We start from the raw sequence: 15353 nt of genomic DNA on the forward strand, positions 1-15353 counted from the left end.
ATGTACCTATTGGTATTAAAATTCCATTTTTTAGACTTTCGGTTACTATTGAGCCGGGTCGCTCCTTACTTACAGTTCGTTACCACGAACTGCTTGAAAAGGGCACTAAAACTTCCAACTTCCAATCAAATGAGCTCCATCTGATCCAAAGCTTATACGACCACCCGTTCCATAAAAACCTTATATGCCCTGCGGCATAAGTTACAACCCTTGCCCATGGGCTCTGGGGGATTGTGTCCACCCTAAAGATATTGTTATATGATGTTTGATCTATTGGTAACAAAATGGCTATCTCACAATTTAAATTGAATGCGTTTCAGGAAAAGAGGATGCCAAGAAGGAGGAGGGGGGGGGGTGCTCTCCGTCATGTTTGACTCTTAAAACGGAACAGGAACTATACATTTCCATTCATATCAGCCTCTTCTGAAGTTCACACAGCCACCCCTTATGTACCTCATATGTACCTGGGGCATAACTTACAACCCTTACCCCCCCCCCCCTCAGACTCTGGGGAAATCTGTAAACACCAAACGCCTTATTATATGATCTTTGGACTATTTTTGAACAAAAATAATCTCAAATTTTGTAGAGAATACGACGTGGGGAGGAGGGCGTGGCTACCCCTGATCACTTTGAATCATAAAATAGGCACTAGAATATCTGATTTCCAATCAAATGAGCCCATTCCGGAGTTTTTACGACCAGCCTTTGTGTAAAAAAAAACTTATATGCCCTCGGGGCATAACTTGCAACCCTTGTAATGAGGGCTGTGGGGGGTGGTCATCCTAAGACGCAATTTCCAGACCTTTCAACTACGCTGAACACACAACTATATCAAATTTTTTATTAGATGTATTTTGGGGATTGACGGGCGTGGAGGGGGGAGGGCTTGTTGCCCTCCAATCACTTTTTGACTATTAAAAAGAGCACTAGCCCTTTCAATTTCCAATCGAATGAGGCTTTTTCGAAGTTTCTACGACAACAAATGGCCATTTTCAATCAGATGCATTTTGGGAAAATACGACGGGAGGGGGGGGGGTTATCTCCTCTCCGATTACTCTGGATCTTAAAAAGGTTACTAGAACTTCTGATTTCCAATCACAATGAGCCCCCTCCAAAGTTTATACGTACACCATTTCTATATAAACTTTCTATCCCCCAGGGCACAACTTACAACCCTTGTAAGTTATGGGGGAGGGGTGTAATCCTCAAAGACATAATTTCTGGACCTTTCAACTACGTGGAACAAAATGGCTATCTCAAAATTTTGATTGGATGCGTTTAGGGAGATGATGGTCGCGGGATGGGGGATAGTTGCCCTCCAATCCCTGTTGACTATTAAAAAGGGCGCCAGCCCTTTTTATTTGTTGAGGTATCATTTGTTGTTTTCATTTATTGAGGTATCATTATGTAAATCCGCTTTCAGTGTGCGAAAAAATTGCTGCACTGCAAACTTTTTTTCAAGGATCTGATAGTCTTAAGACAAACCAAGTCTATTTTGGTATTATTTGTGCAGTCAATTTCAATGATGTTTTGGTATATTGGCCTTTGTTGGAAATTTGATTGGAAGAGATATTAAAAAACAAGTTTAAGAGTGAAAAGCCGCGAAGAAAAGAAAATCCGAGCTTTAGCTAAAATGTATTCCATATATTGTAACCATTCTGTCTTGTTTTTAACTGGTATGTATTCGTTATTGGAGAAGAAAGATTTATGTAAGATCCGTATTGTTTATTTTAGATACTGTAAATTTTTGCTCTACCTTCCAACTTCATATCATAATACACGTGTTATTGAAAAGTGTGTTGCTGCCGATATTATTCAATCGTTTGAGTAAGACATGCCTTTGAGTCCCAAAGCCCAAACCATAACATTATCCGTGTGCTTTTGTCTGAGATTAAATAAAAAAAAACAAGTTTTTTAAACTGAAAGTAAGGAGCGACATTAAAACTTAAAACGAACAGAAATTATTCTGTATATGAGAGAGACTGTCCCCTCCTCAACGCCTCGCTCTTTACGCTAAAGTTTTTTATTATTTTAAAAAATAAAGTTTTGAGACAGAGTCAAACTTTAGCGTAAAGAGCGAGGCGTTGAGGAGGGGACAGTCTCTTTCATATACAGAATAATTTTTGTTCGTTTTAAGTTTTAATGACGCTCCTTACTTTCAGTTTAAAAAACTTGTTTTTTTTATTTAATTTTTGATCGTTTTTGAATAAATGCAGGTTTTGATCTTGGCTCACCGTACATGAATAATTAAAACAAAATTTTCATATTAATTTATTTTTATTTAGTTAAATGGCTTTCTCGAAACTTGTTTAATTTTATTTACGAACGCTTTTATTAGTAATAAATATACGTAACTTACGAATTAACTTACGTAACAAACTTCTATATTCATATATTTTTAATACGTTTATTAGGGGTTCGCCCCCTAGTCAATACCTTGCTCTTTAAGTGAAAGTTCAAATTTTGTTCCAATTCTTTAGAAATGACCGCTTAATCACAAAGGCCGTTAATTAGAATAAATAGGTCTTATGAAAGTACTAAAAAATCTTTGGCTTAAAGAGCGAGGCATTGACTACGGGGTGAACCCAATTATATATGTAATATTTTCTGTTCGTTTAAAGTTTCGATGTTGCTGCTGTTGCAGTTAAAATACTTGTTTTTTTTATATTAAATTTCTGATCTTTTTTTAAATAATGCTGGGAAGTCTGGCGTCCCCTTCATAGCAATGTCCCTTCCCCAATGAAAACTTCCTTCATGAAAAGATCCTACCACATAACCCCTGACTCACCCCCCCACTACCAGGAAAAATCTCCCCTGAAAACGTCTGTATACTTCCAAATAACCAATACTATATGTTAACATAGGGTAAAGTTCATAACTTTCAGCCCTCCCCCCGGGAACTTAGGGGGATTAAGTCCTCCTAAAAGACATACTTATAATATTTTCGAACATGCTGAACAAAATGGCTATCTCAAAATTTTATCAAGTGACTTTGGGAAAAAAATTAGCGTGGGAGGGGGCCTAGTTGCCCTCCATTTTTTTTGTCACTTAAAAAGGGCACTAGAAGTTTCAATTTCCATTCCAATGAGCCCTCCCATGATATTCTAGGACAACTGGGTTGAAACGATCACCCCTGGGAAAAAAAACAAACAAACAAACAAATAAACACGCACCCGTGATCTTTCTTCTGGCAAAAATGCAAAATTCCACATTTTTGTAGATGGGAGCTTGAAATCTCTACAGTAGGGTTCTCTGATACGCGGAATATGATGGTGTGATTTTCATTAAGGTTCTATAACTTTTAGGGGGTCTTTCCCCCTATTTTTGAAAATCAGCCAAATTTTCTCAGGCGCCTAACTTTTGATGGGTAGGATTAAACTTGATGAAACTTATATATTTGAAATCAGCATTAAAATGTGATTCTTTTGATGTATCTATTTGTATCAAAATGCCGTTTTCTAGAGTTTCGGTTACCATTGAGCCGGGTCGCTCCTAACTTACAGTTCGTTACCACGAACTGTTTGATAAAGGTTTAAGTTGTCTATGTGCTTCTGCATTTGTTCGATTTTTTAATGTAATTTACATCGCTTTTTTTTTATATTAAAAAGTGGGTTATAAATAAATTATTTTTACTACTTAAAATTTCCCACTCTACTATACCCTACTGACCCTTCCTTTGCTTAATTTTTAAAAAAATTTCCAAAAACAAGTTTTTCAAAGAAAAGTAAAGAGAGTAAATTAAGCCAGAAATGAGCAGAAATAATGTCAAATAATCTTACAAGAGTAAAACCACCACAAATCACCATTGATAAATAAATAAAACTCAAAACGAACAGGAATTACAATATATGACCGATTCAAACTCAAAACAAGCAAAAATTAACATGAGTAGGGCTGACAACCCCCATCCTTTCTCAAGACCATATCATAATTTGCACTTTACTGAAAAAAACAAAACAAAACAAAAACAGATGACCGTGGATTGTCAGTTTGATATGCATACACTGATATTTATTCCTTAAAGTTTTAGGAAATTTTTATTTATTAAAGTAAAAAAAAGTGAAAATATTTAAAATTTATTTTGTTTTCAGTAAAGTGCAATGAGCAGCGGTTGCTATGTATCAAGCTAAGTATCAAATTGATAAATGACTAAGTCAAAAGATTTAGTCAGAAAAGACTAAGGATATCAAAAAGACTAAAAAGAAGAGAAAGAGAAAGTCACATAGAGGAAGTCTCCAGCAGCCATGGAGAATCTTACATTGGGAGGGAGTTCTGAAGGATCTGCATCAGGAAAAAATGATGGCATCATTTGATCGTCATCTTTCACATTGTTTGTATATGTATGAACCAACAGGAAAATTCGTTAATGATTCAATCCTTGGCACCTGTTAAAATTAATAAACAAATAATTCAATAAAAATCTAGATATGAAATGGAAGTTTAAGTTGAATATTCCGCTTAGACTTATGAGATTATGAATTCAGTTGATGGTAAATTGTCTCCCAGTGAGGGAAAACAACTTTCGGTAATTGAGTGGAAGTACTAAAGCAAAGAAAAATTTGTTTTTTTCCAAATATGCAATGCGGAGGAGAATGGATTAGGCCTTTTTCTCCTGAAGTTCCCCAGGCTATTTCAAATTGGGGTAAATTGGCTGGATAGAAATCTTGATGAACTACTTCTTGGCATTCTTACATCAACGACATTATTACATCAACGAAAATTTTGTGTTGAAGGCAATGGAAGCGAGGTGCAGACTTTGCAATTAGAGAAGGGTTGCTTTCCATTGTAATGCATTTTTGGACATATGGAATCAAGAGTTTTGTATGTGCTCTCGAGTTTTCCCATACAATTTATATTATATTATTATAGAATAAAAGAAAAATTTTCCGGTATAATGCAAGCTACACCAGCGGATAATATTCGTTTTTGTTTAAACTATTTGTTTGGAAAGCCAAGAGCGCCAATTCAAAATGACGACACGAGGAAAAAATTATATCAAGGAGGCACACTTGTGCCTCTATAAAGAGGCAACCCACCACAATGTTAAGCGATTTCCGGTCCTAGTGGTCGCACAGAGACAGCGGTAATTGCATTTTGTAGCCCAAGCTCAAACTAAGAAACGTGCAAAGTTTCACCCCCTCCGACTTTATCTTCATGGGTAAAACTGGGCCGGAAGTTTCGACCCTCCGACCACAGCCCCCCCTTTAACGTTGTCCGATTGGGTTGAAATTTAGAGGTTAAGCCTTCCTAGGGCCCGGGAGCTTATCCTCGAAATTTCAGTTCAATCCGATCACTCCTTCCCTGTTTTCCAAAAACCAGATATAGCCACTTAATGTTCATTTCTCTTTTTTTTTATAGACACCTACAGGCCACAGTTGGCAACGGATCTGGGTGAATGAGGACTCATTCGAAGCAGAATTCGACCTGTTAGGGCCTTTTGATATTTTCAGATGAAAAAAATATCCCCCAAATTTACATTTACCAAAAACCTTGTTTTCCTATAAGAGCCCATGTTAATTTTTCCCACCACAGCCCCCCTTTAACGTTGTCTTATCGGGCTGAAATTTAGAGGATAAGCTTTCCTGGGACCTGGGAGCTTATCCTCGAAATTTCAGCTCAATCTGATCACTCTTTCCCTGTTTTCCGAAAACCAAATATCAAGTTTTGCTTGCGTCAAAAATAGATTCCACTTACTAAAATACAATTACAATTGTGTATCTTTAGTGCAGCGGTAGATACTCCTGACTGTCAGGCGGAAGACCCGGGTTCGATTCCCTGGCAGAAGAAATTTTTTATATACTGAATTTAAAGTTTAAAAAAGAAACTCAGTTTTCTTTTTAAACTATTTGAAAAAAATTGCGTTTTCTAAAGAGTTAAAGAGGCGGAGTTACAAGGTCGACCCTTAAAACACCCTTTCGAGAAAGAAAAGAATAATACACAATCGTCTAACAGTTAGTCAATAAATAATAAGTAATAAAATTTACAAAAACTTGCAGAAATTATTTGAAAAAAACTACGTTTTCTAAAGAGTTAAAGAGGCTGAGTCACAAGTTCGAACCTTAAAACGTAAAGGGATTAGAAGGTACAGTTGGGGGCTGCCGTCCCCCAAACCCCCCGCTTTCGCAGCCTTTAAATAATTTTTTTTTTTAAACTGAAAGTAAGGAGCGACATTAAAACTTAAAACGAACAGAAATTATTCCATGCAATAATTAAGCGCAGGCCTACGCAATCTCTATTTGGAGAAGTGAAACGGATTATTTTCAAATTAAGGTCTAACAATATATTTAGGACATTATTTAAAAGGGGGAGGGAGGGGGCAATGCCTTGCTTCTAACAGCTTCGTTGTAAGGTGAAAACAAACTGTTTCTTTGCATGAAAAGTAAGGGGGGATTCGTTGTGTAGACATGTAAGCCCTTTGACAAAAAACTAATTTGTAAATATATGCGTTGAGTCTCTAGGCATGTTTTTAATTTTTTTCAAGCTTTCTTTCGATAAAGATTCTTTTATATTCCCAGGAGGAGGCGTGAAAACTATGATTTTTAACTTTGATATGTAAGTATAGAAAGAAAAGCCTTTAGAAGTTTCATGAGGCTTATGTTATGTAGAAATTTAATAGCTTTTCAATCTCTGTTTTCAAAATTTAGGCCTATAGGCCACTGTATTAATGATCTTTTTTATCTAATTTGACGCGTATAGGCTAAACCATCTAATTTTTTTCTAAATGGTAAAAATGGAAAAATTGATTTATATACTATAGCTATAGACTACTGATTGTCATGATTTATTTTTAGGACATTATGTAAAAGGGGGAGGGAGGGGGCAATGCCTCAATTCTATCGCTATCATTGTAAAATGAAGACAAACTGTTTCTTCGCATGAAAAGTAAGGGGGGATTCGTTATGTATACATGTACATCCCTTTGACAGGAAAACTAATGTGTAAATATATGCGTTAGTCTTTAGGAGTTGCATGAAGCTTATATTATGCGTAAATTGAATAGTATTTTAACCTATGTTTGCAAAATTTAGGCCTATAGGCTGCTGGGTTAATGATCTTTTTTTATCTAATTTAAAGACTATAGACTGGAACATTTAATTTTTTTATTAATGGTAAAAATAGAAACATTGATTTCTATCCTAATGCTATAGACTACTGATTGTCATGATTTATTTTTAGGACATTATGTAAAAGGGGGAGGGAGGGGGCAATGCCTCAATTCTATCGCTATCATTGTAAAATGAAAACAAACTTTTTCTTCTCATGAAAATTAAGGGGAGATTCTATGTGTATACATGTAAACCATTTTAAAAGCAAACTACTGTTAAAATATAGGTGATATTTGTCTTCGCGCGTTTTTAATCTTTTTCAATATTTTTTTATATAGAGTTTATCTTTCAGTCAATTGAGGAGGCGTGAAAATTATTATTTTTAAATCTAATACTCAAGATTAGAAAGAAAAGTCTTTAGATGTTTCATGAAGCTTATGTTATGCGGAAATTGAATATCCTTTTGACCTATGTTGTCAAAATTTACGCCTATAGGCTGCTGGGCTAACGATCTTTTCTTATCTAATTTAAAGCCTATAGAGTGGAACATTTAATTTTTTTTCTAAATAGTAAAAATAGAAACATTGATTTCTATCCTAAGGCTATAGACTACTGATTGTCATGATTTTTTTTTCACAAGTTGTGTAATAAAAATATTTGATTTCTAAGCCTAGTATATTTCTCGCGAAATTTTAGTTTTTGCTTTGCTGAAAAAGGGTGGAGGAGGAGGCTTCTTAGTGATAAATGCTTTTCAAGACAAACTTATGGTTAGTGGGGGGGGGGATACTAATTTTACTTCTGTAAAAAAAAGGGGGAAATCATTTTCCATACTAACTTTTTTCTCTTCTTTAAGACAAATTGTGAAGAATGTGTGCCCCCTCCATATAAGAAAGCGAGAGGGGACGAGGCAGTCCCCGTGAGATCATCCATTATTAAGTATGCTGGACCTTACACGACCCCAAAACAAGTGTTGACTGTCAAAGTCCCATCCATGCAGGCTGCAATGCAGCCAGGTCGAAAATTAAAGAGCGAGTGGATGGCTGCTTTCCATGGACCTTTAATACGTGTCCCGTCTACACAAGAGCGTGATGTTACCGCACCGTCCATCCTCCAGCACGCACTACCCGGACCATCTGGCACCCAAGTGCAGCCAGGATTTGCAAACGTGAGCATTTTTACCTCTAGTTATAGAAATATATATCTATTTCTTCAAATGTTTTTTTAGTCTTTTCTTTTCACTATTTTTTCAGCACTGTAAAAGTGTATCTCAGAGATATTAAAATATTAACCCCTCGCCCCCAACCATTGTTTTAAATTTCTCTGCTCTCCCCTCCCTCAGAGATATCTAGATATAATGTTTTTTTTGCTTACTTGTCAAAAGAAACCGCTCTTTTTCTAATCTTTGCTATTTTCTCTGTCCCCACTGTTGCTATCTCTTCGCTATCTCATAATAATATTTTTAGGTAATTTCCTAATTTACCGGTATATCAACATTTGAAACTCAAAATGTTTTTTTTCACCGTGAATATTATAGTCTTGATCTTTACCTTAAGGCTCTGCACATGCATATAAGTAGATCCGTTTCACCCCTTTTGCTGTCTTGTTTTGTGATTAGCAGTTAGTGGTTAGGCCAAGTCTAGGCTTTCAGTGCTTTTACGTAAGTCTGTTGTTTGGCTGAAAATAGTAAAATTGTCTTCAAAATTATCGACAGATATTTAGGACATCGGAATTCTATGTAAGAGCGAAACAAGTTATACCCCCAAAAATAATAATTGCTATTTATGACATTGCTGAACAGGGGAGAGGGGGGTTGTTTTTCTCCATCAAATTAAAACGGTTTCATGCAGACAATTGCAATAATTAAGCGCAGGCCTATGCAATCTCTATTTGCTGGAGCAGTGAAGCGAGTTATTTTAAAATTAAGGTCTAACAATATATTTAGGACATTGCTGAAAAGGGGGGAGGGGGACATGCCTAAATTCTATCACCACCAAAGTGAAAAATAAACTGTTTCTTCACGCGTTGGTGAACGGGTATGGGGCCGGGAATTCAGCTAAGAAAAAGATAGCTTTTTGCGCCGTGGCGGCCGGGAAGTGTCGGTGGGCCCGAAAAATGGCGCTCCCCGCGCCACGAGAAGCGCCGCGGGAAAGCGCCGCGATGGTCAGCTCGGAGGGGGAGCATTAGATAGTGGAAATTGAGGGGAGGTTTTTGAACAAAATCAAACAGTGCCTTCTATGTAATGTGTTTTAGATTGTAAATATCTTATATTAAGTTGGAGATTTGAACTTTCAGAATATCGATAGAGTAGGGGAAAGTGAATTAACCAAATGCTACGATGTGCATACTGCTACTACTACTACTACTAAGCGCGTTTTAAATAATATATAAATAATAATCTAAATTTTAAACTGTTGGGGTGATTTGAACACTGAAAATAAGCTATTTTTCATTTATAGGTTGGACCATTGATACCATACTCGTCGTCACCTTCCTCATCATCATCATCCTCATCAGTTGGAGAAGGAGAGGACGTACCTATGGGGAATTCCAAAAATACACCTTGGAGTGACTCTGTACTAGAAATTCCAGATGATATTGATGATTTTTTAAACAATTTTCTTTTAAATGTAGATAATAGCACAGTTGGGCAGGGGGACTTGAGTCAAAACACCTTTCAGCTTTTGGACGATTTTACAAATGAATTAACTGGGAACCCTTCTGCTCTAGCCCCCCATACCCTAACCAATCCACTACAATCAAATGAAATGGAGCATTTCCATACCCCAAATCGTGACCAAGATGGAGGGAGTGTTGATGATAGACAAGAGGGGAAGGGGGGTAATATCCAGTTTACAACACTTCCAGACTTTTACTTAACAAATACAATTTTAAATGCAATAGTTATCTACACTGCGACTTTTAGTGACCCTTTTAATTCACTTATGGGGGGAAATTTTGTGTTTGACCCCGTAGAAATTGTGCATGAATATGTAGATAAAATTCGTGCACTGCTGGAAAACGAAATTCAATTGTGGGGAGGGGGGAGGGAAACAACTAAGGTGTCTATTGTTTTAAAGGTGTTTTATTTAAATGAGAGGAAAAGTGAAGTTTACCACCATTATATACATTCCGAGATGCGTTTGATGTACCCGAATTTAGAAAATTTTGAGGGTGTTTTTTGCGAGTGGGTAGGTCAAATTATTGCGCATCTCGAGAACTTTAACGCAAATGGGAATGGCTCTGTAGTTCTTTATGTTGAAAATTTAAGTGTTAATATTTGTAAATTTAAGAAAGATTTTATTTTAAGAGGGCGGGGGGCCCGGGGCTGATAGGGATACAGTTTTAAAATATAATCCAGATCTAGAAGGATGTCGAGGTGTACAGCGGATTTGTTTTGAAACAGGTCAAAAATGTTTCAAGTACGCTTTCCTCATATCAGCATTCGAGCCTCTAGTACGTGACGCTACCAAGACGAATTTAGACGATTGGGCTGTACATGGGAAGGAAGGGTCCAATTTTCCCATTGTAGATTTCACTTGTTTAGAGGGGAAATACCCAGTAATGCTAAGATCTATTGATATTTTTGAAAGGGCTAATGCCCATTTAAATATCGGCGTTACTGTGGTTCAGTATGAAACTGAATTTGAAGATGGGGTTCGTTCTAAAAAGAAGGGGGTGGTATTCCCTGTAATTGGCCCGTCAATTGATTTGGTCAATAACTGGGTTTGGTTGTTGTACACACCACCATCTAGTGACTTTGCCAATTCAATTGGCCATTTTAATCCTATTACAGACATCAGTAGAGTTATGCGGGAGGGTAAGACTAGGGGGACACGTTTTTACTGTCCGACATGCCTGTCTCCATTTTGGACTGAATTAAACTTGCAAAATCACATGAGGCACTGTAGACGGCATGGCTACCAGGCAGTGGAAACGGTTTCAGGGGAAAGGTCCAATTTACGCTTTAAAAATTTTCAAAACACCCTCCTCCAGTGCAACAAAATATCTTTGAATTGTGAAGCTAAGCTGGTGGAAGTGAACGATCCTCGATTTCCAAACCGAATCAAAGAACACCAAGCTATTGCAGTGTCCGATGCCCATGCCCGAAGAGACAATTCTAACACCATGCGGTTGTTAGAAATAGTAGAAACATTGGATGAGGAGGACGAGTTCATGATCAAGGCACTGACTAAACTAATTGGCACAGTTAATGGCGGTATTTCTCGTTTGATAACTACCCATTATCCAATGGTGTTGTCTGCAGAGGATCATCTCGTGATTAAAGATAAAAAAATATGTTGGGTGTGTACGGGGGAGTTTGTAGAGGGGGATAAAGGGACTAAAGGGAAAAGAGGCGGTGGGAGGGGGAAAGTCTGGTATCATAATCACTTGGGGCAGGAAATATCATCTGGGGTAGTAATTTTAGAGGGGTTGCGCATCAATCGTGTAGCTTAAATGTTAGCCAACAGTTTTTTATCCCAGTTTTTATTCAAAACGCAAATTACAATTTAAAATTTATTTTACCGGCATTAGCACGTATGTACAGGGAAGGCGGGGGGGTAGACAGTCCATGGGTAAACAGGTCATTTACCTATAACATTATTCCCAAATCGGCCGAGAAGCTGCTGCTTCTCGAATTGAAATGGCAGGCAGTAGATAATGGACATACGTGTTGGAATAAAATCAGGTTTTTAGATTCTTTTAGTTTTTTTCCCAAGGCATTGAGTCAATTGATTCAAGTGCAGAAAAGCGACAATTTTGATAGATTTCCCATGCTTAAACAGCACTTTCCAGACAGTGAAATGTATGACCTATTGACCTGCAAAAGTGTATACGCATACGACTATTACTGTTCTGGCGCTCGCTTAAGCGAAGTGAAACTACCTCCAATTGAAGCTTTTCACAATTCACTGACCAGTAGTTAAAGCAAATCCAAGGACTATGATTTTGCCAAGAAATTTCGGGCTGAGAGGAGTTGTAGAAATGGGTGGGATTATTGTAGACTGTACTTGACCAGTAACGTTTTAACTCTGTTGGACGTAGTCTGCAAGAACACAGACCAAATATATTCAGAGTTCGGGTTAGATAGAGGCTGTTATTTTTCCACACCATATTTTATGATGGATTTGATCTTAATAATTAGTAGGGAGGAAGTAGGCCTAATCAACGATGTAGATCAACATCTTCTTGTAGAGCGTTCAATGAGGGGAGGGTATGTTTTTCATGGGGACCGCGTCTTGTTAATCGATCCGAGCGGACAAAACAGCAGCACCGGTGCAAAGTCAAATGCAGTGTTCTTGGACATGAACTCATTGTACCCCTCGGCAATGTCTCACTACTCTTTGCCGTGTGGGAACTATCAATGGCTTGAAAATCCTTGTTACTTCCCCAACATTAGCGATGGTGAAGACAGAGAGCAACAGAGATGGTTCTTTGAAACTGACGGGCCTATTCAACTGGTGCTGCACGATTCAGTCAGAGATTTTGTTTTTCCCTGTATCAATCGAACCGTGAGCAGGGACTCACTGAGCCCCTACAATCGATCACTGGTTGAGGATATGGGGATGCATTGGACCCCCTCTAAGCAAAAACTGATTGCTGATTTGGACCCTATGGAGAATATCGTTGTTCGCCATGTACTTTTGCACTGGATGGTGAGCAATGGTTTCAAGATCACCAATATACATAGGGTCCTGCAGTTCAATCAGCGACCATATTTGAAAACGTTTATCGACACTTTTGTTGATAAACGCTCTAGGGCAAACTCCAGAGTAGAGAAGGAAATGTATAAACTCATTCTAAATACAGCGTTTGGCAAAATTTGTGAAAGCGCACGTAACAGATCTCGCTGCAACGTCGTGACTGACCCTCTAGAATGTGCACGAATTATTGCCGATCCCAATTTTACATCATTCCCGAGTATAGAGGCTGGTATGGTTCTTCTACATATGAAAAAGTAAAATTTGGTACTGAACAAGAATATAGCGGGCGGCAGTTCAGTACTAGAGATTTCCAAAAAGCTCATGTTGTCATTTTTTCACAATGTGTGCAAGGTGCAATGGCCACGGGAGGGAGAGGTTCAAGTTTACTATGGGGATACAGATTCTCTGCTGTTAAAGGTAAATGGGACCGAGGATTTATTGGGTGATCTAGAAAAGGGGGAACACATCAGCTCGCGGATGGATTTCAACAACTGGAATCCGTCCCGCTACCCCAAATTGGTGAAATGTCAAGCCCCCAACCAGCTATTAATGTTAAAATCAGAGACGGGGAGTGATTTGATATCAAGGGGGTGTTCCCAGGTCCCAAAGTTTATTGCGTTAAAACACATAATGGGGATGAAAAGCAGGCGTGTAAAGGGGTGCCTACACATTTTGTAAAGAGCAATTTCAACATGAGCGTGTACAGAGACTGTGTAGAAAGTAGCCTAGCGCCGAGAGCAAAAAGTGCTTGTAATTCGCTCTCTACAGTATAGAAATTATACTCTAAGAGTGGAAAAAAATGCAATGTCATGTATATCCGACAAAGTCTATGTGCTCGAGAATGATGTGAGTGTCCTGCCTCATGGTCACTATCGTATTTCAGACCGAGTTGAATGCATAGACTATCACAATCAACTTGGTCTGGATAAATTAACCTAACCAACTAGCCTAACCCAACCCAACCACCAACCCGTTCATAAATTAAATGCTCTAACCCTTTCATAAATTAACCACTGACCTAATCTAACCACCTTGACCCAACCTAACCTGTAGCAGCAGCAGTGACGACAACTATTGTACTGTTTTCGCCCCCGCGGCTCCCGGGGAGTGGGGGTCCCTTCCCGCGACTGGTCCTGGGGGGTAGGGGGTCCCGCCCGGGGCGCCCGGGGGGGGGGGTCCCACCCGTGGCCGGCCTTCGGCCCCGCGACCCTGGGGGGGGGGGGTCCCCCATTTTAAATTCATAATGTTCAACTGTGCTATCCAGAATTTTCAAGTGTTTTTTGTTGTTTTCAAATGTTGTTGTTGATGTACAGAAAAGTGTGTGTTTGCTACTAATGTACATAAAGTGTTTAAAGACAATAAGTGTTGTTCTTGATGTTGATGGACAAAAAGTTTTTTTTTTATGTTGTACATAAAGTGTCATTTTTATCATTGTTCATGTTGAACAAATAGAGTTTTCATGCAGTGCAAATAAATGATCAATGAAATTTTGTCAACTGTTCTTGTTGAACAAGTGTTATTTTTATCGTTGTTGTTCATGTCAGGAACAAATAGAGTTTTCATGTTGCCGAAATAAATGCTGCCATGAAATATTGTTTTTTGTTGTTGTTCTTGTTATCAGATCGTTGTTATATTGTTGAATATTGAAATATTGTTGTTGTTTCAATATTGAAATTTTGAAATATTGTTGTTGTTCTTGTGGTTCAGATCATTTCTGTGTGGTCCCTCAATGTCGGAGAAAACAACACTTTCAGCTAAAATAATTCAAAGTTGTCAGGAAATGTTTTTGGAAAAGCCGAAAAAAATCTACTATTGCTAGAGTATTTGGCAGGAGTCCTATGATCAAATAAAAGCTATTGCCACAGCCATACCAATACAATTCATACGGGGACTTGATGTTTTCAATAGTGTTGAATCGAACTCATGGCTGATTATTGATGATTTGGCTGAATCCATTGAACAGTTCTCACAGGAAATGCTACAACTGTTCACTGTTCGCTCCCACCATGAACACATTTCCATAACCCTAGTTCTACACAATCTGTTTCATCAGAGCAAATGTATGCGAACCCTTGCTTTGAATTGCACTATCTATATTATCTATCGAGTTGTTCGTGATTCTAGCTCAGTAATAACTCTCAATAAACAGATATATTCCGGCGCTCCTAGATCGCTGCTTTCAGTGTACACTCTGGCAACTAATAAACCCTGTGGTTACATTTATTTGGATCTTAATTAGAGCACGCCCAAGGAATTACGCGTAGTCACCGACATTTTCGACAATGAAATTACAGTATATCCTCCGGTGAACAGTAGAAAAGGCTATTAGTTGGCGTTATGACACTGACGAAACTACACGAAAAACGGCATTTATTTTCCGTTTTAAGCACTTCAAAACCATTGCTTAAGAAGGCCATACTCAAACATGGTGTTGACAATGATTTCATTAATCTAATATCAGAACTTTGTTTAAATTTAACTGAGGGCAATGTTCAACTGCCAGAAGGTGTTAGACAACAGACAAAGCAACATCGTTCCACTGTACGCGCCTTGGCTTGTAAAAACAAGGGGAAAAATTTGAAAAGAAAACGGCTCCTTCAAG

At 38.1% G+C, this 15353-nt stretch overlaps 1 protein-coding gene across 1 annotated transcript in view; it reads right to left on the reverse strand.

Annotated features, from left to right (window-relative positions):
• The window catches only part of LOC148952357 (protein-L-histidine N-pros-methyltransferase CARNMT1-like), a 58202-nt gene that overhangs the window by 23560 nt on the left and 19289 nt on the right, over positions 1–15353 (reverse strand). The window contains 1 exon segment of the mRNA XM_089089182.1: positions 4226–4388. Coding sequence (XP_088945308.1) covers positions 4226–4388 — 163 coding nt within the window.

Source organism: Artemia sp. Qi Xiang Cuo, chromosome 5, assembly GCF_049724085.1.
Source record: "Artemia sp. Qi Xiang Cuo chromosome 5, ASM4972408v1, whole genome shotgun sequence".
Classification (NCBI taxonomy): domain Eukaryota; kingdom Metazoa; phylum Arthropoda; class Branchiopoda; order Anostraca; family Artemiidae; genus Artemia; species Artemia sp. Qi Xiang Cuo.